This window comes from Giraffa tippelskirchi, chromosome 7 (genome assembly GCF_054371585.1).
Source record: "Giraffa tippelskirchi isolate mGirTip1 chromosome 7, T2T-mGirTip1v1.2.pri, whole genome shotgun sequence".
NCBI lineage: Eukaryota > Metazoa > Chordata > Mammalia > Artiodactyla > Giraffidae > Giraffa > Giraffa tippelskirchi.
The window spans coordinates 159,224,719-159,250,656 of record NC_137281.1 but is presented as its reverse complement, the minus strand read 5'-3'; the positions used below and the strand labels follow the sequence as shown (position 1 = coordinate 159,250,656).

Sequence of the window (25,938 nt, the reverse complement as noted above, 5' to 3'; positions counted from 1 at the left end):
CTAAAAAACTTTGACCACGCATGCACTCACAATAAATGTATTTATGAAATACATAACCTGTATTATCCTTAGTCTGTCTATTAAATATTAGGTGTGCTTACTTTTATTTATAGTTACTTTTAACCAGAATTCAATACTTTCTTCCCATATCCCAATGCACTTAACTCCTTTTTGGAAATCTTCAGACTAAGATATCACAGCCTCACAACCTGGATGACTGGAGAAGCGAGATGTGCAGTGGTCAGCATGGCCTAGTGCTCCTGGGCTGCGCCTCTGGCCATAGAAAGCTTTGTGTGAGCTAATGCCTGGCTTGCTACTAGATTAGTCCAGACAAAAAGTTCTCTGAGAGTAGGTTTTGGTTTTGGACGCAGATCCAGTGTGTGCACGTTGAATTCAGGAGTGCTTCCCACACAGCACCAAGGAATTCTCCAGCGTGTCCATAAATTCAACTATATCCTGAAAGTATCTACCAGAGAAAGCATCAGGTTCCACGGGAGGTTGGAGGCTCAGTCCTGCCAGACTGGCCCCCTCACCACCCCTTCAGATGCCAGGTTGTTACTGCCTGTCCTCTGGTCAGCTGTCGTTCAGAGGGTCCAACAGCTCTTCTTGGACTTAAGACACCAGTCAGTTCCCTGTGCCCTGACCCAGTGGCTGTAAATGAGAGAGGGTTGTACCGCCCCTCCTCGGGTTCAGTTAACTTGCTCCAGCGGCTCACTGAACTCAGAGACGTGTTCCTTACTGGATCACCAGTTTACTGTAAAAGACGTAACTCAGGCACAGCCGACGTAGAGCTGCGCAGGGTGAGGTCCATGGAGCGGTGTGGAGCTTCATGACCACTCAGCCTCCATCTCCCCTTGTTCACCAGCCCGAAAGCTCTCCAAACCCTGGCCTTTGTAGAGGCTTCTTATGTAGTCTTGACTGATTAACTCTTTCACTATTGGTCAACGTCTAGCCCCTCTCCCATCCCCAAGGTGCGAGAAGGAGAGAGTGAAACTGCCAGCTTAGGTAAGTGTCCTGCGTATGTGTAAGGAAGGCCAGGCTATCGCGTTTGGTAGGTTAGGTGTGTTGAGCGCACTTGACATTTTCAGCTTATGATGGGCTTATCAGATGCAACCCCACTGCAGGTTGAGGAAGGTCTATTTCCCACCGCACGTCACATTATCACATAGGTCAGTAGGTCATCCTTAGGTTACTAAGAGCAGCAACTGGTAGTCCAGTAACTGTTTTGGCCCCACTTGTGTTTCAGGGCAAGATACTGGTGGGGACAAGGAACGCTGAAATCATCGAAGTTGGAGAGAAGAACGCAGCGTGTCACGTCCTGGTGAATGGCCACGTGGACGGCCCTGTGTGGGGACTGGCGACCCACCCCTCCAGGGACTGCTTCCTGTCCGCTGCGGAGGACGGGACAGTGAGGCTCTGGGACATCGCTGACAGGGTGCGTGCAGCTTGAAAAGATGTTAGTTTCTAAGAAGCAGAGTCCTAAATTGCACTTAACAAGTTCAGAATTGTGTGGAGAATTTGGGGGAGACTGTTTACTCTGTAAGCTCTCTACTTAATGTCCTTCTCTCTGACCCCCCTGGTTCTGATGCAGAAGATGCTGAACAAAGTGAGCCTGGGACATGCTGCTCGTACGGTATGCTACAGCCCGGAAGGGGACATGGTGGCCATTGGGATGAAAAACGGAGAATTTATCATTTTACTTGTGAGCTCCCTGAAGATATGGGGAAAGAAGAGAGACAGACGGTGTGCGATCCACGATATCAGGTCAGTCAGCCGACGGGCCAGGGTGTCTAGGGCATCCTTTAAGTGACCCACCCAGCTGGAATTTGGGAGACAAGGTCCTCAGTACCTGCAGCATTTCCACACACCGTAAACCGCGTGCTGAAATATGGCTGCTTGGGCACCAATCACAGGGCCTTGTGACAGCAAGTCCTCAGGGATGCTTGATGCACACGTGTCACACTGGACACGTCCAGGAAGCTCATCTTGCCAAGAGTTACCTTTCATCTGCCCTTTGAAAGCCTGGAAAGTTAGGGAATTCCCTGGCGGCCCAGTGGTTGAGATTGGGCACTTTCGCTGCCACGGCCTGGGTTCCGTCCCTGGTCGGGGAATGCGGGTACCACAAGCTGCACGGCACAGTAAAAAAAACCCGTAACATTAAAATTATAACGCCAACATCTCTTACAGAGCCTAGAAAACCCTCAACACCTTTTACTTCTCTTCATCTCTACTGAATATATAGTTCATTCCTTTCATCCATTGTCACTGAACATCTGTGCTACAGAATCTGAATTAAAGTTTTTCTGGAGCCTTTTCCAGTGCTTGAGCTTGTTAACAGTGGTTACCATTTACTGGACTTGGGACTTCCCGGGGGGCGCTAGTGGCAAGGAACCTACCTGCCAGTGCTGGAAATGCAGACCTGGGTTCAGTTCCCCGGGCCGGGAGGATCCCCTGCAGAAGGGCACGGCAACCCGCTCATCTTCCTGTCTGGAGAATCCCGTGGACAGAGGGGCCTGCGGGCTGCAGTCCATGGGGTCGCACAGTCAGCCATGACTGAAGAGACTGAGCACTTGTGTGATCAGCAGAGATGACTGAATCCAGGTCTGTCAAAACTTGCACTCTTTTCACCAGTAAGACCGTTTTTACACCTGATAACCTTCCTCAGGACGTCAGTATATGAACAGTGATTACGGCTTCCCTAAACCCTCCAGTGTTCCAAAGGCATGTCCGCAAGACCACGGAGCATTTTCAAAACACTTAACCATATGGCTTCACATGATCACTAGGCAAACAGTGCTTTGTGTATTTATGTGGCAGATAGTATTTTATTTAAAAATGACTTCTTCCAAGCTCCAAGTCGTATCCCTTCATCTAATAGGCTGACATGAGTTAAGCTGGTCTGTGTCCCTTGCTGTTAAGGTACGGTCTTTGCAGATAAAAGAATCCTCTCTTACTGAATTATGTAACCTAGTAATATATGTAAATTGTTAGCGGCTTTTTAAAAGCTGAGATCTTTTTAAAGAAATCAGATGAAAATTCAGGAACCACTTAACATTGACATAAAATATTAACCTGTCTCATGTAAAACAAATATGGTATCAGTCTGCAAAATCTGTTGTGCCCATCAGGTAAATCTGTTTCAGGCCATATCACACACATACATCTCAAAAACTTACTAAGAACTAAAAAGGAAGAGTCACTGGTCTAAAGTTTTTTAATTGATGTGGCTGCGAGGAGCCTTGGTTGGAGCCTTAGTTGTGGCGCCCGGGCTGAGCTGCCCCAAGGCATGTGGGACTCCAGACCAGGGATCCGAGCTGGGAGGCGGGTTCTCAGCCCCTGGGCTACCAGGGGGGTCTGTTAGATGTTTACGCTGCTGTATTTCATGTGCTCTAATGCATCCTTGCATGTCATCTCTTGTTGTATGTTCAGATTTAGTCCCGATTCCCGGTTTCTGGCAGTGGGTTCCAGTGAGAATTCAGTGGATTTTTATGACCTAACCCTGGGCCCCACCCTTAACAGAATTAGCTACTGCAAAGACATTCCAAGCTTCGTCATTCAGATGGACTTCTCTGCAGACAGCAGACATCTCCAGGTACAGCACTCACACTGTATTTTTGAATAGTTCTGCTTTTACATGGTTAGTGCTTTTGAAATGCCTATTCCCAGCTCAGCTCTTGCCTTTCATTCACTACCACTGTTTCTGCATAATTCCTTACTAATCTATTCTTATGAGTCCTTTTTTTTGCTCAGATTTTTATAGTCATCTTTTAGTCTTAATAATTTTAGAAGTGTAAATCAAGTGGCATTTTGCGAGTATACGATAAACTATTTCTGAATTTTTACTTCTCACATGGAATTCTTGTTCCATTTTAATATTATGAAAGGTCTCCACTGGTTGCTATAAACGGCATGTCTATGAAGTGCCTTCAGGAAAACATCTTCTGGATCAGGCTGCCATTGACAGGATTACCTGGGCTACATGGACTAGGTAAATATTTCGTGTATTTAGAAGGGAAGAACTAACTGACTGAAAGTCGGGAAAACTAGAAAATCCTATTTCTGAACAGTTAGAGCCATTCCCCTAGGGAAAGTAATTGAGTTTTAAGTTTTTGTTACCATCTTGAATTCTTCCTAAGAGAATAATAGAGTCAGGGTGTGTCCCCTCTTGATCAAATATATTTCTATGCTTTATCAGTTCTTTTAAGGAAATCAAAGTTGTGACTTTAAAGATACCATGATACTTCCTTAAGTAGGTTTAATAACAGACAAAAACATGTATTGAGTACTGCTAGGCAATAGTATTATTTCTCTTTCTGTAGGAATGTTATTGATAGCAGCTGTGAAAAACGAGACCTTGTGCAGGGGTTCAAAGTTGCTGGCTGTGGAATAGTTAACCATGAGTTATCATCAATGAAAATGAAAGATGCCATCAAATTCCTATAGCAGAAACATCACTTAATTTTTAAAATAGTTCTTTGGCTACCATGAAGTATTACTTGAATTTTTGAAAGACTGTCTAGTCTATAAACCCTTAAAATTGTAAAATTTCAATAAGGTGTATGTGCAGGGATTCACACCCCAGGAGAAATTCAGGCTTCCAGGTAACGCCTTTTCATAATTTATTCTTATGTCTAAATAACGTAATTAGGTACTTAGAGATTAATTGCCATGAAACTTGTTCAGTATGGTAAACCTGTGTTTGCTCTGGTGGATTTTTTTTTATTCCTTCTCTCTAGTATTCTAGGAGATGAAGTTATGGGGATCTGGTCCAGACACGCTGAGAAAGCAGATGTCAGCTGTGCCTGTGTCTCTCATTCAGGAATCAGCCTGGTAACGGGAGATGACTTTGGCATGGTTAAGTTATTTGACTTCCCATGTCCTGAAAAATTTGTAAGTTTACCTTCGGTTTAGTATTTTATGTTAACTTTACCCCCAATTTACTTATAATCATTAGTACATTTTCCCACATAATATGTGCTAAAATATGTTGTCATCTCATGATTTGAAAATATTTTGAAATTTGTAATTCTAAATTTTCCAAACTTCCTAAATCCATTACCCTGGAATAAAAGCGGTTAGAAATTATCTCCCCTTGCCCTCAAGTCATGCCATCTTCTCAAACTATCCTAACAAAGCTGCACTCAGCCTTACCAGACCTTTAATCCATCTGTTACCAAACTGCAAATGCTTTTCAATGCAGACCCATCACTCTGAAAAAGCATTTAATCAATAGCTGTAGTCCAAACTGCTTACTCTCTCCACAGTCTTTGTGATGTAGATGGTGGTTCCTGACAGAAACCTTTGACTTCTGTGTTCATCACACACCCTGAGCCTTGTTCTTCATTGTTTTCCAGGCAAAGCACAGAAGGTTCTTGGGTCATTCACCCCACGTGACAAATATCCGCTTTACCAGCGGTGATCGACACGTTGTCAGTGCCGGCGGTGATGACTGCAGGTTGGCATCTTTCCCAGCCCAAGATACGCCAACTTCCTAGCTTCAGACATTCAATATCACTTCTTCTGACAGGTTCATTGTACGGACTCAGCTAGTCAACATCATAATAAGGTAGCAAAACCACATGGCTCCTTGGAGCTGTATACTGTGTACACAGAGAATAAAAGGACTTAAGAAGGAAAATTTTTATACATGTATGATTTGAAAGCTTAACTGAAAAACAGACTGTTCTGAGAATCTAGAAATATCATGAACTCACTGCTGTTTTTTCTGATTGCAGTTTATTTGTCTGGAAATGTGTACATATGCCTCACTGAAAGATATGGATGCTGAGAAGACTTTGTAAGACTCTGTAAATCAACAGCCTTGAGAAAAGCAGGACTACACAAGAGGAAAAAATAATCCGAACCAAACCCTGCATGGTCAAGTGGTGCTAACCTAAGATTGAAACAGGGATGTAAATGCCCAAACTTGTCAAAACAAAGATGGATCGGTTCAAAATATTTGTAATATGCACTAGGTAACAGTCCATAATCCATACACTGCCAGGTAATCCCATGTCAAGAAAGGATTAAATGAACTGATGGTGAAAGCCACTCTCCATTCTGGGGAGTGTGCACATCTGGCAGACCTGCTGGGGAGGTTTGGGAGACAGAGCTCCTCAAAAAAAACGAACCAGAACCTCAAAAACCCAACTTGGATAATTTTCATCCTCTTTTTTAGCAAAACTTTTTCTTTTTTGAATTTTTATTTTCAAGATTCAACTGTTGAGTATTTTATCCTTGTGTTTACATAAGGAAATATACCATCACCCTAAAGGATCACAGTTTTTAAAAGGCAAACATTATTTTCCCTAAGAAAACACACACGAGGTCTACTGGAGAATATAATGCTTCCTAAGCATTAATAAAGTCCCGCTTATAAAGACATTTTTCTCCTGAAAGTTTTGAATTCAAGAACAGATCCAGTCAGTAGTGTATGATCACTATTCTCATTTCTGAGCTGTCACTCTTACGTTCAGAATTCATCTCTATAACTGAAACAGTAAAATATGATTATAGCCTCATTAATGGAAAAGTACGATAAACAATCATTTCCAGTGATATACAGTTTAAGGTTTTAGACAGCAGTACTATTTAACTGGGAGAGAATACTGAATATTTAAAGATGCAGTCTAATAGAAACATTTATTTAACATGTAAACTAAAGCATTGAATTCACATTTACAAAGTTACGTAATTTAGCAACTCTTGAAATAAAGTTTTTGTAGCCTTTTTTTCTATGGAAAAATTTGTTTAATGTATGCCACCCCATAGGCTGACTTCCGAAAGGAGTGAGTATCAGCCCTCGTATAAAACTTGTCTGTAACAGATCTTTCCTGGTGGACGGGGCTAAGCTCTTGGGTCTTCCCTTCCGTTCACTTTAAATGCTGCCAAAGATCAGTGCTTGCCATTCAGGAGCGTCCTGTTCAGCTTATCTGTAGTTTCCTGAAGACGGGAAATTATGCAGACTGCTATTTTAAAATCTATTTTTCTAGGTATGAAGAAGTTTAAGATGCTGTATTGGTCCTATGAATTTTTATTTTCATGTGTTAATTACCTTTGTAGTGTAATAGAGCCTTTCAGGTCTCTGGCTATCTGTTTTCTATGTGCAACACTCTGTAAATATTAAAACCAGAAAAGGCCGAGTTGCATCATGGAAGCCCAACCAGTGACTGAACCTGGTCAGTTTTACAGCTCTGAACAGCTTCGTCTGAAGGACTGACGTTCGTTTAAGAAGCTTGAAACATTAAAGATCATTTTCTTTCATTTTCGTGTCAATGGATTCTCCTAAATTAAGCCCAATTTGATGAAACACTAATATTTAAAGCTTCTATTCATGTATACTATAAAGGAGCAGTCAATAAATTAAAGCTAAAAATTCCCCTGAACCACACTCCCCTCTATTTGAGCCGGTTGCAGTTTTAAAGTTTCCTTGAGTCAAGTTTACCTGCTTTTGGCTAAAGAGAAATTCCAGTTCCATGGCAGCGTGGGTGGAAACTCTTCGGCCATGATCGTGGAACCACATAGGATGAACCTGCTCCCCTGTGTGGTCCTGCTCCACGGCGGTCAGCCGGAGGCGGCCTTAATCCCTGTGGTCAGTGTCCCGACACGGTCAGGCTGAGTTTAGTCGTCAGCCCACAACCACCGTCCTCACACCAGCCATCGACTAGGGCCAGGTGAACAACTGTGACAGGCCATGTGGATGACACCCTGCTGATTTTTCAACTCAGAGGACTGTTTCTGTGTTGCAGCACCTGACTAAGCTCTCGAATCTGTAACCTGAGCCCTCCCCTGGCACTGCTGGTCTCTCTGTGGGCAAACGCATGCCCAACATCCTGGCACCCTGGTGCCACTCACGGCCACCTCTGTTCCCTTCCTTTTCTGTGAACTTTTCTGATGGTGGTTCATTTTGGACCAAGTTATGGTGAACCTTTGCCTGCCCATAAACCAAAGCAACTGAAAGATGAAACTCTTAATGCGCCTCCAGGCTGTGTCTATTAAATAGAAAAAAATCTGATTTCAGCATATTATTTCCTCATAAAATGGTTGAACTAAATCATGTAAGCCCTTCTTTCCCACTTACGTTCTTTACAGTGAAATTATAAGAATACAAATATACTCCCTTTATGAGCATTGATACTAAAAGTCTGTTTAAATTTCTTTAAGTACAATTTAAAACAAATTTCTTCTGCAGAAATAAAGGATCTCAAGTAAGTCAACACTCAAATGAACAAGTACCTTAGATTCAGTGGAGTAAAACTATTTAGAATCAAGTGGAACCGTCCTCTCACCCAAGGCTAACGGCGCGAGAGCTTTCCGTGTGCCAGTGTGTGCACTGGCCCGCTTGTTCTAACGTTTCAAGTCTTACAAGCACAGCAAAGTGCAGCTTAAAAGATGGTTTAATAACCGGGTAATTCTTTCTTCTTCCAACGGCAAAGAGATGGCCATAAGGCTGCAGATTTTAGGATCTGAAAATGGATTTTTACACACATGTAGTTTTATTATCCCTTGGATGTATGACTAATAAGCATGTCAAACAACTTTTTTTTAATATAGTTTAATTTGGTCCTTAGAATATTTTGATCTTTACTATCCTTTTTGCATTCACTCTTTTTTTCTAACTTTTAGCTTTACTTTTTAAAAAACTACATTGTCTTTAAAAATCAGTGATCCGTTACTTAAAGCATTTGACACTTCTTGCCTTAACAATTTTAAAACCACACACACAAAACTCTGTATTTTCATTCAGTATCCCAAAAGTTTAGTCCTATTTTGGCAGTTTACCCATCTGATCTCTGTAATTATATAGTCTGTCATTTAAAATATACTATTTAAATCTAATTTTTACATTTAAAAAATTATCTTCAGTAATAACTATATTTTCTGTGGAGTTATTTCTGAGAATATTATTTTTCAGAACGTGAGAATATGTATGTATGGCTATAATCTTGTGAGTTTAAAGTTTGTTCTGATACCTTATGTATATACTTGTAAAAAATTTTTGTATAATTTTGTGATAATGTAGATCCCAAAAATACTTATTTAAAAAGCATACGTTAACAGTAAATGAAAGCATTTTAAGGAACGGTTCCTATTTTTTGCCTTTGCCATTCCAACTGTGTCCACCCTACACAACCCACCTCGCTCATCCTTTAGCAAAAAGCAAGGGAGTAGATATTTGGGAACCATTTACCAAAGCAGTACGCAACTCAAAAAGCTTGTATAGTCATGCTTTTCAGACTAAACTCACTTTAAAGAGCGGGACTGAGTAACTGTGAGGCTACCTCAGCGCTGTGGGCACTCCTGTTACCAGGGGAGGAGGGAGTGAAAGCAGCCATCCATCCAGCCTTTGGAACAAGGACCCTCCCCTCACCCATCACTCTCCACACAACACCCCTGGGGCCTCAGGCTGCATCGTCAGTACTAACAGTGACGGCACCACGGTGTAAATTCTGATACTTGAACACAGCAGTGTACAAACATGCCTCAGATGTTTTAATCGATTTCAGCTTTTCCTTAAACTGTCTTTCCATAGTCAAAACAAACAACAAAAAAAGACCCAATGTTAAAATCACTTAATAAACTTACAAACTTGAAAAATTAGACACTTCAGATAGGCAATAAACTTCATATTATGAAAGCAATATATTCCAAGTTTCAAAGATTTGACAAATTCTATAGAATGTCTTTCATCAGTAGATGGAAACTTTCAAACGCCACAGTCTTCTGTCAGGTAGGACTGGGTGTCATTCACTGAATAAACAAAACCAAAAGTTTTTCAATTAACTGCTTTAACATTAGTTAAGAGAAGTTGAGTTATTTTCAGACAAGATTTGCTCTACAGATTACAATGTAAATATAAGATTTGTAAAAGGATAACTCAGTTATATAAGGTACAAGTGAAGTCGCTCAGTCATGTCCAACTCTTTGCAACCCCATGGACTATAGCCCACCAGGCTCCTCAGTCCATGGAATTTTCCAGGCACGAGTACTGGAGTGGGTTGCCATTTCCTTCTCCAGGGGATCTTCCTGACCCAGGGATTGAACCCGGGTCTCCTGCATTGCAGGCAGACGCTTTACCCTCTGAGCCACCAGGGAAGCCCAGTATAAGGTACATAAAAGATACTAATAGATGCATTTAAATGTAAGGGTCACAGTAAAAATATTTTGAAACTTAATTTCAATGTTATATAGTTAATAATGTCTTAAGAAAACTGATGTGAAAATTTGTCATTTGAAGGCCTTAAGTTCATGTTCACATAGTAGGTTCAGAAGTTAAAGAGAACCTGAGGCAAACAAGCAATTGCTGAATGAAACAAACTTTGGTTTATGCAGTAAACCTTCTGCCAAAGGACCCTTAACTGAACAGCAGACAAAAAGTGATGTTTCCCCCAAATTTGTATGCTTACAAATTTAATAAACTATTACATATACCAGAAAAGCATTTGGAATGACATTAGAAAAACTACTAGCCTTTACCTGGTCTGAGGTCGAATCCATTTCAAGGCATGTCGTGGTGGCACAGTAACGGTGGGATGGTAAAACGTGCAGTCAGGTCGTGTACACTGAGTGTTAAACCTACAGTGCTAAAGACAAGAGAACAGTTTCAACAACACCTGCAAAGCTGACGCAGAAACCCACAGCAACCCGGGGTGACAGTAACCAGCCCCCATCAGGGCGACGGGGCAGCAGGTACGGACGGTTCACATTTATTCTACTACTACTGAAGCCCTCAAACAGGAACCCCCACCAAGACACATAATCCTAATCAAAGAGTAACAAGTTAAACTTCAAAAGGAACCTGAGCATATAATACCGAGTTCCTCTCATCCATGTAATAACCACTTGCCCATCCTGCCCAGCACCCCCCCATTTTCACCCTCATCTGTGTCCAACCGCAGCTGGGGAACTGAAGGCCTTTCATATATATGGCCACTAGGCTGCCGTTTCAAAGGGAAGGTGATTCGGGCCGAGCAGCCAGACAGATGGAGACGCAGTGACCAATCTCTAGTGCAGACAGTTAAACCATGGGTACACGTGTGGACTGCGGATGCATCTAAGTACTACTGGACCCCAGCGCCCCCGGGCTGGCACAAGGGTGGGGAAGGGGACACACGTTCGGGGTACGGACCAGTGGAAGCCGGGAGGGGAGGGTGCAGGGCTGAGTCAGTCAGCCACGTCCGACTCTGCAACCCCATGGACTGCAGCCCGCAGGCTCCTCTGTCCGTGGGATTCTCCAGGCAAGAACCCTGGAGTGGGCTGCCAAGCCCTCCTCCAGGGGATCTTCCTGACCCATGGGCAGAACCCAGGTCTCCTGCATTGCAGGCGGATTCTTGACCGTCTGAGGCCCCAGGGACGCCCACGCAAGATTAGGCTACTAACATTAAACCGGTTCAGACAACTCGGCCTAATGGGCCACACACAGGCTCAGGGACAACTAGGGAATAACTTAAACGTCTTAAAAACCATGAAGGTAACTCTTAACAAAGAAGTTAAACTGGGAAAGAGAAAAAAAGGAAGACAATAAAGTTTGCTAGTGAACAAGCTGTCACTAAATTCATTTTCAGGAAGATGCAAGTTCTTACTTTCGGATGATAGAAGGGACACTCCATTTTCTTACAAGCTGGGAAGTAACGGCACAGCTGAGTACTGGAAGGCGGGGCTGGTGCTGTGACTGCGGACAGAGATGAGATTTGGCAAAATAATTTTTGTTGCAGTTCGTGGATGTTTTTATGGGAAGTACTTTAAAAAAATGGAGATTTATAATATTCACTAGTCAAGATAAAATACTTTAGAATGCTATAGAATGGACACACCTGTTCTTTAAAACTAGTTAACTGATTCTTACACAATGATCTCTAAAACGATTTCTTTTTAATTCAGTTTACAGTCACAAAATGTCATTTTCCCCTCTTCACTCAAATGCAGAAGTGCGCAGTCACTGACCTGGTTTTGGAGGCAGTCCTGGGGTTCTTCGGCTCATGTGAGTGAAGGGACAGTCTGGTTTAGTACATTTTGCATCATATTTACAATTTGGATGAACAAACAGACACTTCTCAGCAAATTTACAATTGGGAAAGGCTCTGTAAAACAAAATAAAACGTGTTATTCACATTTAATCTCCCAAATGCATGGTTTTTTATAGAGATGGTCCATTGTACTCTTAATTCCATCAGTACTTGTTTTGAGAAACACTGAAGTAACAAGAAAAAAAAAAAGCAAACTCCCATTTCTAAATGATGCCAGATATCAAAACAGGACACAAATGCCCATTTCAAAGCCTGGGGGAGTAACAGACTTTCATTTCAAGCCAAGTCACCATGAAAGGGAGAGGTGTTTCTTGTGACAAGAAGAGACACCATTTATTCTGTAATTAAGGTCTATGTAACATTTTACACAACAGGGTGTTTCCTACCACACATGCGTTCTCCTGGCAAAACTCTCGTTAGCCTTTGCCCGGCTTCATCTTAAGACTCCAAAGCCAAACCTGTCTGTCACTCCTTAAATGTACAGACTCCTCAAAGAAACCCAGAAGTTTCAGTATCTCAAGAGGCACAAAGACGACCCCTCCCGCCTCCCCCTCAGATGACCTCAGTGCTGTCCTGGGGGGACACACAAGTGCCCCTGGTGCACGCAGTTACACGCCTCATGCCTCACGCCTAGTCACAGGAACTAACAGAAGCACGCTCTCCCTAGAAGTGACCGGGAAGCCGGGAGCGGGCTGCTGCGACTCACTTGCAAGGCGACACGGGGTGATGGTAGGCGCACTCGTCCCCGTGCTTGCAGGCAGGCCAGTACTTGCAGCGCTCCAGCAGCCTCTCCGGCTTCTGCGCCACGCTCAGCTCGCTCACCTCCGCTACAAAGGGGAACGAAGAAGTCTTTCATTCAGTATAACCAATTCAGGACATGACACCTTCAGTAAACTTCCCTCAACACCCAGTCTCACAATCTTACGTTCTTCTATGTCTAGTTACACAGAACAAATGAGTCCAAACAATACAACTAGAATCTTACAAAAGATCCCTAGGAGTGCTCCACAGTGTCCTCACTGGGAAGAGTCACACGGACAGTGATGCTCAGCACGAGTCAGCCCTCTCTGAAAATCCCCAACTCTCAAGAGTCAAGGAGGGAACCAAACAAATGAAATGGGGACTGAAAACACGAGGCGATAAAAACTGTGAACTAATGCTCATATTCAGGTTAAGGTGATTAGTGTCTAAAAACAAGTGTTCCCACTCGCCAAGGTATATGCAGTTTTCTAGGTACAGGTGATAAATCCACATCAATGGACAAAGGGAGGAAAAGATTTTGCCTGAAGATTCGCAAATCTCCTATGACCTACAGGGGCCCAGGGGATCACGTCACAGATCAGAGTGAGGCTGTCCGATGTAAGGGGCCCAGCGGCAGAAAGCCTCGCGGAGGAAACCCGCCAGCACAGGCGCAGCCCCGAGGGGCTTGCCGCCCCTCACGGGGCGGGCCCAGCCACACCATCAACCAGGACGACGTGAGCAAACGGAACTTGCGCCGCCAGCCTGCCACCCGAGACTCAGGAAGCCTAACACACTTCATCTGGGATCTAAACTCGACTCTCTTTCTGGGCTGAGCTGTGCAGCACGTGGGCTCTGAGCTCCCTGACCAGGCATGGAACCCAAGTCCCTGCAGTGGAAGCTGGGAGTCCTCACGACTGGACGGTCAGCGAAGTCCCCTATGACGTCTAATTTTTAAATGACAACAACTAACTGAAACTTAAAACACAGAATAAACCAAATAACATCTGAAGGCCATAATGAGATGTCAGGTACTGACCCAAGACACCCTAGCCAAAAACACAAGAACCAAGGGGCTTATGTAACAGATTTCTTATTCATCTTTATGAGAGCAAACAGCACTTCAAGCACACCACCTGGTCCTCCTGCAGCTCAGACTTGGCTCTGTCGCTGACCGGCTGAGCTAGACACTCTGGGCGTGTGTTATCCAACATCTCTGAACCTGTTTCCTCATCTAAACCAAGAGAAACTGTCTTCCTTAGAGCTTCGTGATTCAACGCAAACAAGAATGTAGAACAGGCAATCAATCAAAGACAGTCCCACAGCCAGTGTTAGGAGCACTTCTGGTTCCAGTCTGCCCACCTCCGTCCTCATGAAAGCGAGCACGGCACCCAGCCCAGCCCTGAAGCCCACCAGGAGGCACCCCCAGAGCTGCCGAGACCGCGCCCACGCGCCTTTAAACACAGGGAAGCTCATTATCTAGCTTCAGGATAGAAAAGCATCCTCAGTCTCAAAATACGATGGTCTGGAAAGAGGAGTTTTCTCCAATTGTAAATACTTTTTTTTTTTTGATATGTAATTCCTGCAGAGAAAATGTGTTTCACCTTCCCCTCCTAAAGAACATACTTTAAACTCCAGCATATACACGAGAACCCAGACCAAGTGAAAGACATTAACAGAATACCCAACAGCAGGGTATGCTGGCAAACAGAGTAAAGCAGCTATCGCTAGGTCTCAGGAGTACTACTCAAGACAGTCAACGCTGTACAAGGAAATGGTCTTCCTGATGAAAAAATGACGTCATATGTACACAAAGTTCACCACTCTGGTTTTCTGTATCGTTTACTTCATAAGCTATCAACACTCTTCCTGTTTTAAGAGGCAAATTCACTTTTTATGGCAAAGTATAAAACCTGTGCTGCCGTGAAAGGCCAGCCAGAGTGACTTAAAACCGATGCTGCGATTGGTGGCATCCTTGAAACACTGGACAGGAAGCCACGAAAAGTAAACCCCCACCTGGGCGGGCAGAGCAGGCAAGACGAGAGACCCCTGATGGAGTCTTCCTGGCCTCCCTGTGCCCGTGCGACTGCAGAGCTCCGTCTTTGAGCTTCAGCGAGAAACTGAGAGGCCCAGGTCCAAGCCGCGAGGACGGCGGCTCACCATCACCACCGGCGTCTCCGAGACGGCCGCAGCACCGTGCGGCCTGAGCAAGAACTTCCACTACCGAGAGGGCCACTGCCATGGTGTCCACACCAATAAAGCTGCCCATGCACGTCTACACTGAAACAAAATCAGACCCGAAACTGCGTTTTTCTCGTGGCTCAGGGGTCAAGAATCCACGTGCAGGTGCAGGAGACGCCGGTTCCATCCCTGGGGTGGGAATACCCCCTGGAGGAGGGCACAGCAACCCCTCCAGTGTTCTTGCCTGGAGAATCCCATGGACAGAGGAGCCTGGCAGGCTACAGTCCACGGGGTCGCAAAGAGTCGGACGCGACTTGGCAACTAAACAAGACCCTAAGGTACCAAAAATTAAACTACCAAACTGAAATCCAAAGTACTAAAACCACCAGAATCTTCTCATATTTTAAACAAAATATACGGGGTCAAGAAATTGAACTGCCTGACTACTGCAGTTCTTATCACCTCTGTTATTAACACTTACAATTTTTCTTCCTTTGAAAGACAAGTCAGATTTTACAACTCACTCCACCAATCAAAACTGATTCATAGCAGTCCACTCTGTTCAAGATAACAGCAATATGTCCTTTGCTCATTGACGATCTCCCCCTAAAGGTTATTAAATTTTTAGTGACTAAAAAAGGTATTTAATACATTTTCATATCTCTAACAAGAAGAGGATTACGTGGGAAAATTTCAGAACTCATTATTGCTTTTTCTTTGATGCTGTTCATATTTAATATTCAGTAACTGTCTCCCTTGCCAATGAAGGTGTTCCTAAAATCTTTATAAGCTGTGAAGAATATGACTGGTATTCTCTATTAAGAATGAAAATGCTCAAAGCACTGCACCGGCCACTGATATCCAGTGAGAGAAGCGCTGCTAAGACGTGTTCATCTGCCTGAAATCATGTCACTATCTGAACTGACTTCATCTCTACTACTATGCCTCTATATTAATTTAAACAAAAGGCTTTTTCCTAAACCTCCAAGAAATACTTCGAAGTATTAGAGAAGAAACTCCTTTCAAGGGAATTTCACTGACATAGAAATAACATCAAAATCCAAAAGAGTTTTCTGTCAAGTTAATTACTAATTACAAGAGTAACCAACTACTGCTGGTTAAAGGGGAATATAACAAATATAGTTTCTAAATGGGAAAAATGGGGCAAACAAGGCACCAAGCATGAATTCATGCTTTAACAAACATCTCGGAGAGGTATTTGTTGGCCTCCATGGTGGAACTCCATTTTAGCACACACAAACAGTTTCAAATTCAATTGGTCATTTTGTCTGAAGAAGTATAAAGGCCACTACCACATTATAAATAAAAAGACCTCCAACCAATATTCATTCGCGGTAGAGACGCGCGGTAGAGACGCACGGCAGACGCCCATCACGCCGCCAGCACCCTGAGAGGGCGGGCTGAGCCCCACACACCGTTTGACAAGCTACCATCTGGGTCCTCAAGCTGCCTGCCCAGCGCGTGCGGGAGCTGCGGGTGGAGGAGACCCGCGAGGCCCTCGCGTGCGGCTGCAGGGTGGTGTGCGGGTCCCATTCCTTCAAAGCACATGTCCTCCTCTTGGTCTGACATGTATCCTGGGGGGCTGGGGACACCATCCAGCGTCACTATAAACTTGGGACTCGCAGGTTTATCTGGTTGTACAAGGTCTCTGCCAGACAGATAGAAAATACCACAGAATTAGGAAACGCACAGAAAGCCAAGCCTCCTAAAGCACTCTCCAAAAACTCTCCCTGCCTTAACTGGTCTGAGGTTTCCTCACTAACAGAGAAGCGGTGAGAGGACTCCCAGGGACGACGCTGGCGGATTCCCGCTCACACACGGTGACCAGGGCCAACCACGGTGGCGCCAACACCAGCCCTCAGGGCGCTCTCCCTCAGCCCTGACCCCGGCATCCACTTGACCCTCACAGGGTCACATGGAAACAAATAGAAAAATCAGCATCTATGCTCAGAACACAAGAGCCAGCCGTGCTATACTTACACTAAGTTTATTAAGTCTACGTTTGTTTCCTGACAGAACATTCAGTCCATTATCTAAGGCAATAATCACCCCAACCCAATCTGCTAACTCTCTGATGAGATGCCCTAATTCTTATCATCTGGCTTTTAAAATTTCATTTCCTGGATGTGCATAAAGAAAATAATCTTATTAAAAGAGCTAAATCATATACTGACTTATTTGTACACTAATGGATTTCTGAATAAGAACGATGTACTGAAATTTTTGAAAACTGGATGTGCCTTATGATACAAGGCCTACCTTCTGAATCAGTACCGCACTCTGCACTCAGGGACAGGACGGGCAGGAGGGAGCTGGGCACTAGCTGTTAACCTCCACTATCTATCAACACACGTTAGCTACACAAAAAAAAGAAACCATCTACCGTGTCTGCACAAGGTGTCCTGAAAGGACCCGAAGGGTATCTGCAGTCTTCATCCCCGACTCCTGGTTTGGTGCCACTACTAGCTCCTCAGACAGCTTTGGCTTCTTCAGAATAAATGATCTTGTGTCTGCATGGACCATGGATTCCATGTCATAGTAATCTGAGCCAAAAAAATTGGCCACAAATGTTTACTTCTGAATGTATCTTGCATTCCCAACATCACACCCGTGAGAAGAATGTCAATCCTTCATATATTTGTAATTATTTTAAAGGAAAATTACAATGGTTCTACTTAGGAATAAGGCTGCAATTCTATGCCAAACATCTTTTCAAAGAAGTCAAGCATTCCTTTGCTCATACAGCGTATTACCAAAGCATTCTAATGAACTTCCTGCCTATAGCATAGGTTCTTCCATGAGGCACCTAATGGGATATTATTAACAACATAAACTTAAAGTGCAACAATATTTTCTAGAAACAAAGAATAAGGAGTCCTAACGTGCCCTAGAATTATGATACGGAGGCTGTTTTTTAAAATGTTTTGTTCATTTTGCACACTTACAGGACACACCCTGATGAAAAAAATAAAAGTGGCAGAGTTTCTGCCTGGTTGAAGACACACTACTTTGAAAGGGAATTTTAAGAGGAATAGACATTGATAAAAACACAGCAAGGATAACACTGAACGTTAATGCAAGCAGCCACAGATCGCATCACCTACAATGTAATTTTCAAGCTCGACTACTTCATAAAATATACCAAGACCTGGATGGAGCCCAGGACACAGACCGCCAACCTCTCAACAAGCATCAGTGAGTCACGTCAGTAAGCAGCACTTCTCTTTCAATGAACAGGCAACAGAAACCAAAGTTCAGAGGGCACTTACTGAGGTTCACTCATCAAGTACAATGAACACATAAGAGCACCGCGCTAGCTACACAAAGAAAAACAGAGAAAGAGATGGAGCCAAGCGGCAGCCTGACTAGATGGAGCAGCAAGAAGGCCTGAGGCCTAAAGGGCGCTGTGCGTCCCTGTGCCGATGAGCCTGGGTTCTGGTCAAGAAGGAATAGGTAAACCAGGGTTTCTAAGAGTAAAGTGGTCTGGGCTCGTTTTTGTTTAGAAACACAGACAGTGGTAGGAACGGACTGGAGTCCCAGATCCCAGCTGTGGGGCTCCTGCCCACGCTGTCACCTTCTTGCACAGCGAGGAACAGGAGACACGTCCCACACTCACGGGTCACCAGCACTCACAGCACGTGCACTCAAACACCGTCCTGGGTGGAGGCAGCCCTGCAGGGGCAGGAGGGACGCAGACAAGCGGGGGAGCAGAGGGGGGGGGACGTGTGTCCGGACAGGACAAAGAGCAGGCTGCAAAGTGGAAAAGACACATTCCAACTGCAGCTCCTGTAGTCCGAGGTCTTTGCAGGACTCGCAGGTGTTGAGAAAGAAGCTGACGATTCAGATTTGATGATTATGAGGGGAAAGAAGAGACAGACTCTCTGCTGATGGTGAAATGAGAGCATGTGATCCACTGTGCATGTTCAGTGCGGCTACCTTCTCACTGACTCCTCACAGGGAGCCCAGCAAGCGGTTCCCTCCGGGTTACAGACGCCCAGTCTGCACGCAGAGTGCTCCTGGCTCACCACGTCCTCACAGCGAGCAGAGGGAGGGGCCAGAGTTCAGTCCCCGGGCTGCGGCTCCTCACCACCCTCTTCTCTTTGAGGCACAGCAGTTCTACTAGTCTGCATCTCAGGATAACACGGACTAGACGAAAATAATGCTCAGGTCAGGACACAGGATAAAGTTAACATTTTAAGGGGCAGGAGAGGAAGGGAACTGAAGGAGAAGGAAAAGGAACTAGCAGAAAGAACAGTGAAGTCCCGGAAGCCAAAAGATCAAAGATGGAAGAAAACATGGAAGCGTAAGTGCCACACATCGCAGAGTGCAGAGAAGTGTGCACAGAAAACAGCTTCATTCTTGACAGAGCCTCTCGTCACCCCTTCAAGACTCCTGAGCGTGGCCTGGGTCAGGTAGAGCAGACAGATGGCAGAGTTAGCGACATCTCCTGGGTGAAGACCACAGGCTGAATCCAAACATTTGCATCCCCCTGAAACTCTAATAAAATGTCAATAAAGGGTTAAATTAAAAAAAAAAAAAAAAACCTCACAAAGAAAATAATTGTTAAAGAAGAGATAACCAAAAAAAACAAAAAACAAAAAACAAAAAAAAAAGAAGAGATAACCAGGGACCTTCCTGATGCTCCAGTGGTTAAGAGTCTACACTTCCACTGCAGGGGGAACGTGGCATGTCGGGGCGATAACCACATTTTGAAAGTGGAAAACTACCTTAGTAGATCTCCAAAAGCTGAGTCTTCAACTAACAGTGAAGAAATATGGATCCCAAGATCCTTCCCAGGCCAAGAAGGGGGCGGCGCAGGGAGCCCTGGGAAGGGGCTGGGAGAAGGCAGGGCACAGTAGAAGCGGGTCCAAGGGTCCGTTCAGAAGCAGGCAGCTCTCTCTAAACTGTGTATCTGTTTTCTTTTCTGTGATCCTTACCGCAGCTATTCCCCTACCTCGAACCTTGAAGACACTTGAATAACTGGAGATATGCTTTCCTGTCGATCACTGCTCAAGAGGCTTACAGATAAAGCATCATGGTCTGACAGAAAGGTGCAAAATTAACTCAATGCGCACTATTAACTCAATGCGCACTATTAAACTCAATGCGCACTATTAACTCAATGCGCACTATTAAACTCAATGCGCACTATTAACTCAATGCGCACTATTAAACTCAATGCGCACTATTAAACTCAATGCGCACTATTAAACTCAATGCGCACTATTAAACTCAATGCGCACTATTAAACTCAATGCGCACTATTAACTCAATGCGCACTATTAAAACTGTAAAAAGCAGTTCGATTTCCGCATAATCTTTGACCACCTCTCCCCTGGAGAAGTGGAGCTTTAGACTCCTGAAAAGGTAAAAACAGAGGGTTTCTAGACTAATGAATGCCAGCCATGTTGAAAGAAGCACCATTCTGAAAACTGTGTGTGTGTGTGTGCGAGTGTGTGGTAAACATCTCAGAGTAGTCACTGTTCAGGTGCCTCCCTCAGAGAGTGAGTGAGTGAGTGAGTGAGTGAGTGAGTGAGTGAGTGAGTGAGTGTGTGTGTGTGTGTGTGTGTGTGTGTGTGTGTGTGTGTGTGTGTGTGTGTGTGTGTGTGTGTGTGGTGTGTGGTAAACATCACACAGTAATTAATGTTGAGGTGCCTCCCTCAGAGTGTGTGTGTGTGTGTGTGGGGTGTGGGTGTGTGTGGGGTGTGTGGGTGTGTGGTAAACATCACACAGTAATTAATGTTGAGGTGCCTCCCTCAGAGAGTGTGTGTGTGTGGGGGGGGGGGGGTGTGGGTGTGTGTGGGTGTGTGTGGGTGTGGGGGTGTGTGTGTGTGGGGTGTGTGGTAAACATCACACAGTAATTAACGTTGAGGTGCCTCCCTCAGAGTGTGGGTGTGTGTGGGTGTGTGGTAAACATCACACAGTAGTTAACGTTGAGGTCCCTCCCTCAGTCCCGTCCCCACTGAGCTCCCAGAACCCTGGCACCCAATCCACCTCTTGAACGATCTTTCTCTGGAAAAGCTGACCGACCTAAAAGACTCAAAGACACAGACGTCACAGCACCGCCAAAGCAGACAGGCAAGACAAACCACTCTTCTGCTGCAGGATCTACATTCAAAAGCCCAAAGTCCCTTACCTTATCCTCCGATTACTGAACCCAAAAGGCCAATCAGCTTAAGTGCCCTGCTCTTAAATACAAGTCAACTAAGGATCCTTAGACATCTGAGAACCTCTACCATGAAAGACAGTGATCAAAACAAACCACCTGGAGAAAACAAGACCAAGAAGGCAGGGGAGAAAATGTCCAAAACCACCTTCAATATCTTCAGAGAAATAAGAAAGTACAGAGTACACAAAATAAAACCAGTGTGTTAAAAAAATAAAAGGAATATGCAGAAACAAAAGGGCTCTCAGAAATAACAAAAAGTGGTGGGAGGTAAGCAAAGGATGTGCTCACTCATAAACCTTGTAGAACTGCTTGATGCAAACAGTATATGCACCGTGGATAAAAATAACTGAAGGAAACAAAAACTGTGCAAGCACTGATGGTTCAAATACAACATACACTGACCTCAGCTACCGAACATTTTGAATGAAAACACTCTTACACAGAAGCAGGATGGAACGCTGGGAAATGAGAGGGCAAAATCAAGGATGCAGAGTATCTCAACACTTTTACAGACAGAAGGGAGAAACCAGAAGAGAGGGAGAGATGAAAGCTACAGAAGGGTGTCAACACCTAAGTATTTGCCAACTGGGTACGATTTGGCATCTGGGTAGAAGGTAATCCTTGGAGAGAATAAGCACAACTTTCTGAGCACAAGGCCAGGAAGGGTAAGGGAATATAGTTATGACTGTGGAGTCCTGAACACAGGTGAGGAAAATTCAGTTAGGAGCCAATACAGAGCAGTCAAGGAAGCAGAGCTTCCAACAATGGGCAGGTTTTGAGGAAACAGAAAAAACAGGGTCTGAATTTAAGGCTCCAGGGATCCAATGGCTCAGTTCATTTATTCAGCAATTAGGCACTTAACACGCATCCGGCAGGGGCCAGGCACTGAGAACACAGACATACATAAGGTACTCACCACGGTCCTGAGGCAGCCCATGGTGTGTGCCTGTGTGTGCTGGGGGTCAGGGAGACAGGTAAACAAGAATGATAAGCTCTGGGGGAACAGCTGGCCACGACAGTCTAACATGAAGTCCAAGTGAGGATAAGGTTTTACAGGCCAGAGGACAGTAAAGCAGCTCAGAGCAATGGAGAAAGTTCAATGGAAAGCAGGGTAAGGATTCAAGAGGTCCCTAAAGCAGATGTGTGAGCAGCCAACGGTTTCCAGGGACCAGGGTGAAATGGTATCAGAGGAAGCAAGTTTCTACATGAGGTAAACAATGTAAACACCACACAGCATGAAGAAAATGCAGATCCTGACTCCTAGCCCTAAAATATTTTCATAGATCTTAATGTAGCATCTTAGGGCACGATCTAAGAGATACAGGATACATTAAATGAGGTGTAAGGAATGGAAATAGCAACTGAAAAATGCTAGATTACAAAAGAAAATTTAATATTATTACCAACCTTGACTGATCTGCAGAGTTTCTGCCATTACGGGGTCAATTTGCAATCGGGGTAACAACTGCCTCTGTTGAGTTCCTAGAACATAAATTTAAAAACTTCACTACGCTTAAAAAAAACAGACAACAGCAGCACGTGTGCTTCTCAGAAATTAAGACCAAAATAATCTTTCTGGGTTCCTAACTGAAAGTCTTTAAAATAACTTAGAGCTTCAACAATACAATTTAATAATAATCCTAGACCAAAGGTCTACTAAGACAAAAACCTGTACTCAGGTTAAACCAGAAATGATCACGGTTCTCCCTGTCTGGAGGGCAGCACAGTGGTAAAGGCAAAGGGCAGCAGAAGCCAGGGGGAGGGGCCGCGCAGGCCCGCGGCTGGCTCCCTGGGGACTGGCGACAGCCAGCCGCAAGACCACCACGAGGAGGGTCTCCCTCTGCTGCCGGGCTCTCAGCGGGTAAGTCAGCCCCCACCCGCAGAACACAGAACCCCCACAACACAAACTGCAGGCCCGGATGGGTACAGAGAACAATGAACAAGGAAGGAGACACTCAGCGCTGCAGTCCAGGTCCTATACCACAAAACATGTGAACAAGCCCTTAGATATCCTGCAAGAAAAGATACACAGCTGGAGTATTATTTCTTAAATGGATTCACAATTTTCTCAGTTACACTGCAAAACAAAACAAAACAGAGACACAGAACTGATTTTTCTATCTTCAGGTTGAGGTCTGCAAGGGCGTCATACTTCTCCAAACGTCCCCAGCCTAGTGCACAGCGGATACTTGGTCCTCACTTGCTGATTTAGAGGTGCTCCAGTACGCTGTAGGAAGGGCTGTAGCTGACAGGGCTCTCAACACTACTGAAGTATCGGTCAAGCCATGCGTGCTAACGCTTAGCACACCTGCTACTGTCAGTGTCACAAGGACAGTTTGCTCACTCAGTGCAAGCGTGTTAAGTTGGCAGCTGCTTACCAGCTATCATGTTTCATTAAGAGGTTTTTAAAAAAGTTTAAAATTTGCCAAATTTTTATCAGCTGTTTTCTTTTAAATATAAGTTACACTACATTACTCCTTAGTCATGTGCCCTGTTCCCCAAAATAAGTTAATTTCTTCCAAAATTACCATGGTTGAAAATATAGTAAATCCTCAGGAGCTGACCTGAAACAGATATTTAGCCAAGCTGTATTCCTGCAGGACTGCCTGGGAAACTGACATGTAATTAGGTTACAGGAAGTATGCTCTTCCAACTCAAATACTAACAGGTCTCTTTAACATAACGAGTCAACAATGAAAGAATTATACATTTTTAAGTAATTTCACCAAATAAAGAAGACCATTCTCTCACATTTCACATTCACCTCTCTAACCTTTTCAAAACATCATTTTTAAGATAGAATTCTAAGGTCTAGGTTTCTAAGATAAATCATGTACAAGATTTTGTCATTAAAGGTCCACGAAAAATTCAAGTTCTCTGTGACCTGCTGCCCCCATACGAAAACTACAGTCAAGTTGCCCGATGATACCACATTCTAAGAATTTACCTTTCTCAATGTTTCTAAGGAAGCCAATTATTTTTACATCAGTAGTCATTGACTGTGATTCAAAATCTACTTCCTCTTGAAGGTCTTCGCACCGTCTGCCGCCTTCAGATGCTGCTGAACACTCGTTCACTCTAACCTCCAAAGATGAAATGTTTGCTTCATTCTCTGACACTCTAACATTAAGATCAAACAGATTTGCTTCCACTGTCAAAATTGCCGCTTTCATCCCTTTAATTTCATTGATATCAGTTGATATTTTCCTTAAAAGATGTGAAATATGGTCTAGCTCATTCAGTGAACAAGAGGAACTTGTTACGGAACCTAAGTCAACTGGCCCAGGTGAAAAGAAAATTGGTAAAGATGGTGATGGAAACCTTGATGACATTTTCACTAAATTCTCTCTCCCTCTTAATATTTGGTAATTTTTCTTTCACAGCTCACTAAGCTTTCATCAAAAGTAAAAGCAATCATTAAGGCTGTGACTTTAAGAAGTATTAAACATCAGTAACATTTTAAAACCTGTAATTGAAAAGACAGGATTGTACATTTCTGGAGTCAGAACTCAAAGTAAATCTGAAAATGCTCAACAAACCAGACCAATTTTCTCTCTGCTTCAACCGAGAAGCCCTAACATGCAGCCCCCTGTATCCTGTAAATCTTACTTACAGCTTCTCTCCAAACAATAGACCCTATTATTACACAGGAAACAATTCTGGCTTGTGATTGGCTGGAAGCAGACATGCGACAGACGAAGAATTTTCTATTATTTACCTCATATGAAAAGGGCCACTGAAGATATGAGGCATAAATAAGCAACATAACATAAAGTACTTTACACCTGAATATGATGTGAACTTAATGTACTTCTGCTCATCAATGTACCCATAATTGTCAAGCTTCATATTATTTTTAAATTGCTTTATCTAGTATCTTGAATTTCATTTCCCCTTGAAAATAGTAACAGGACACTATTTGGAGGCTAACGGAACCTATGATCACACCCATGTGTCTCTGCTGCTAAGTCGCTTCAGTCGTGTCCGACTCTGTGCGACCCCATAGACGGCAGCCCACCAAGCTCCGCCATCCCTGGGATTCTCCAGGCAAGAATACTGGAGTGGGCTGCCATTTCCTTCTCCAGTGCATGAAAGGGAAAAGTGAAAGTGAAGTCGCTCAGTCGTGTCCGACTCTCAGGGACCCCATGGACTGTAGCCTACCAGGCTCCTCCGTCCATGGGATTTTCCAGGCAAGAGTACTGGAGTGGGGTGCCACTGCCTTCTCCGCATGTGTCTCTAATGAGATACAAATCTCATTAAAAATAAATGTGGTGACGATGGAATTCAACTGTACTGATATGAGACACGGTGGAAATTTAAAGACGGAGAACATGAGGATTTGGCCTTGGTTTGCTGCTAGATCAGTATGAGATAGGTGACTTTTCGCCATTCTGTGGGTTGCCTTTTTCTTGATAGTGTCTTTTGAAGCGCAGAAGCTTTGAACTTTGATAAAGTCCAACTTAACCTATCTTTCCTTTCACTGTATATGCTTCTCGTGCCATATACAAGAAGCCACTGTCTAGTCCAAGTTCACTTAGCTATACCTAACTCTTTCTCCTAACAGTGTTGTCATTTTAGTTCTTACATTTATGCATCTGATACATTTTGAGTTAATTTTTATATATGGTGTAGGGTAAGGATCCAACTTTATTCTTTTGCATGTGGCTATCCAGTTGTCGAGCATCATTTGTTGAAAAGACTGCTCTTTCCCAATGAACAGCCTTTACATTCTTGTCAAAGTTCAACGGATCATAAGCACACTGGTTCATTTCTGGATTCTCACTCTGATTCGACTGATCTATA

The 25,938-nt window shown here is 43.9% G+C and overlaps 2 protein-coding genes across 31 annotated transcripts in view; one reads left to right on the top strand and one right to left on the bottom strand.

Moving 5' to 3' along the window:
• EML5 (EMAP like 5) overlaps positions 1-7,263 on the top strand; it is a 156,521-nt gene extending 149,258 nt beyond the window's left edge. For all 9 annotated transcript variants that reach the window (XR_014059527.1, XR_014059526.1, XM_081510333.1 and 6 more), the window contains 7 exons: positions 1,247-1,435; positions 1,592-1,764; positions 3,430-3,592; positions 3,885-3,988; positions 4,737-4,890; positions 5,355-5,455; positions 5,736-7,263. Coding sequence is in view for 7 of the 9 variants with exons in the window: in XM_081510333.1 (XP_081366459.1) it covers positions 1,247-1,435; positions 1,592-1,764; positions 3,430-3,592; positions 3,885-3,988; positions 4,737-4,890; positions 5,355-5,455; positions 5,736-5,772 (921 nt within the window). In the remaining 2 variants the exon portion in view is untranslated. The remainder of the gene's footprint in view (positions 1-1,246; positions 1,436-1,591; positions 1,765-3,429; positions 3,593-3,884; positions 3,989-4,736; positions 4,891-5,354; positions 5,456-5,735) is intronic.
• Positions 7,264-9,471: 2,208 nt separating this feature from the next.
• The window catches only part of ZC3H14 (zinc finger CCCH-type containing 14), a 39,149-nt gene continuing 22,682 nt past the window's right edge, over positions 9,472-25,938 (bottom strand). For 3 of the 22 annotated variants that reach the window (XR_014059528.1, XR_014059532.1, XR_014059533.1), the window contains exons 10-17: positions 22,543-22,617; positions 17,350-17,509; positions 16,382-16,614; positions 12,733-12,853; positions 11,940-12,080; positions 11,583-11,671; positions 10,477-10,583; positions 9,472-9,750 (exon numbers count right to left, since the gene is read on the bottom strand). Coding sequence is in view for 15 of the 22 variants with exons in the window: in XM_081510355.1 (XP_081366481.1) it covers positions 9,744-9,750; positions 10,477-10,583; positions 11,583-11,671; positions 11,944-12,080; positions 12,733-12,853; positions 16,382-16,614; positions 17,350-17,509; positions 22,543-22,617 (929 nt within the window). In the remaining 7 variants the exon portion in view is untranslated. Of the gene's footprint in view, positions 9,751-10,476; positions 10,584-11,582; positions 11,672-11,939; positions 12,081-12,732; positions 12,854-16,381; positions 16,615-17,349; positions 17,510-22,542; positions 22,618-24,082; positions 24,749-25,938 lie in introns of those variants that run through there. The other 19 variants (XM_081510355.1, XM_081510358.1, XM_081510362.1 and 16 more) reach the window with 10 other exon arrangements.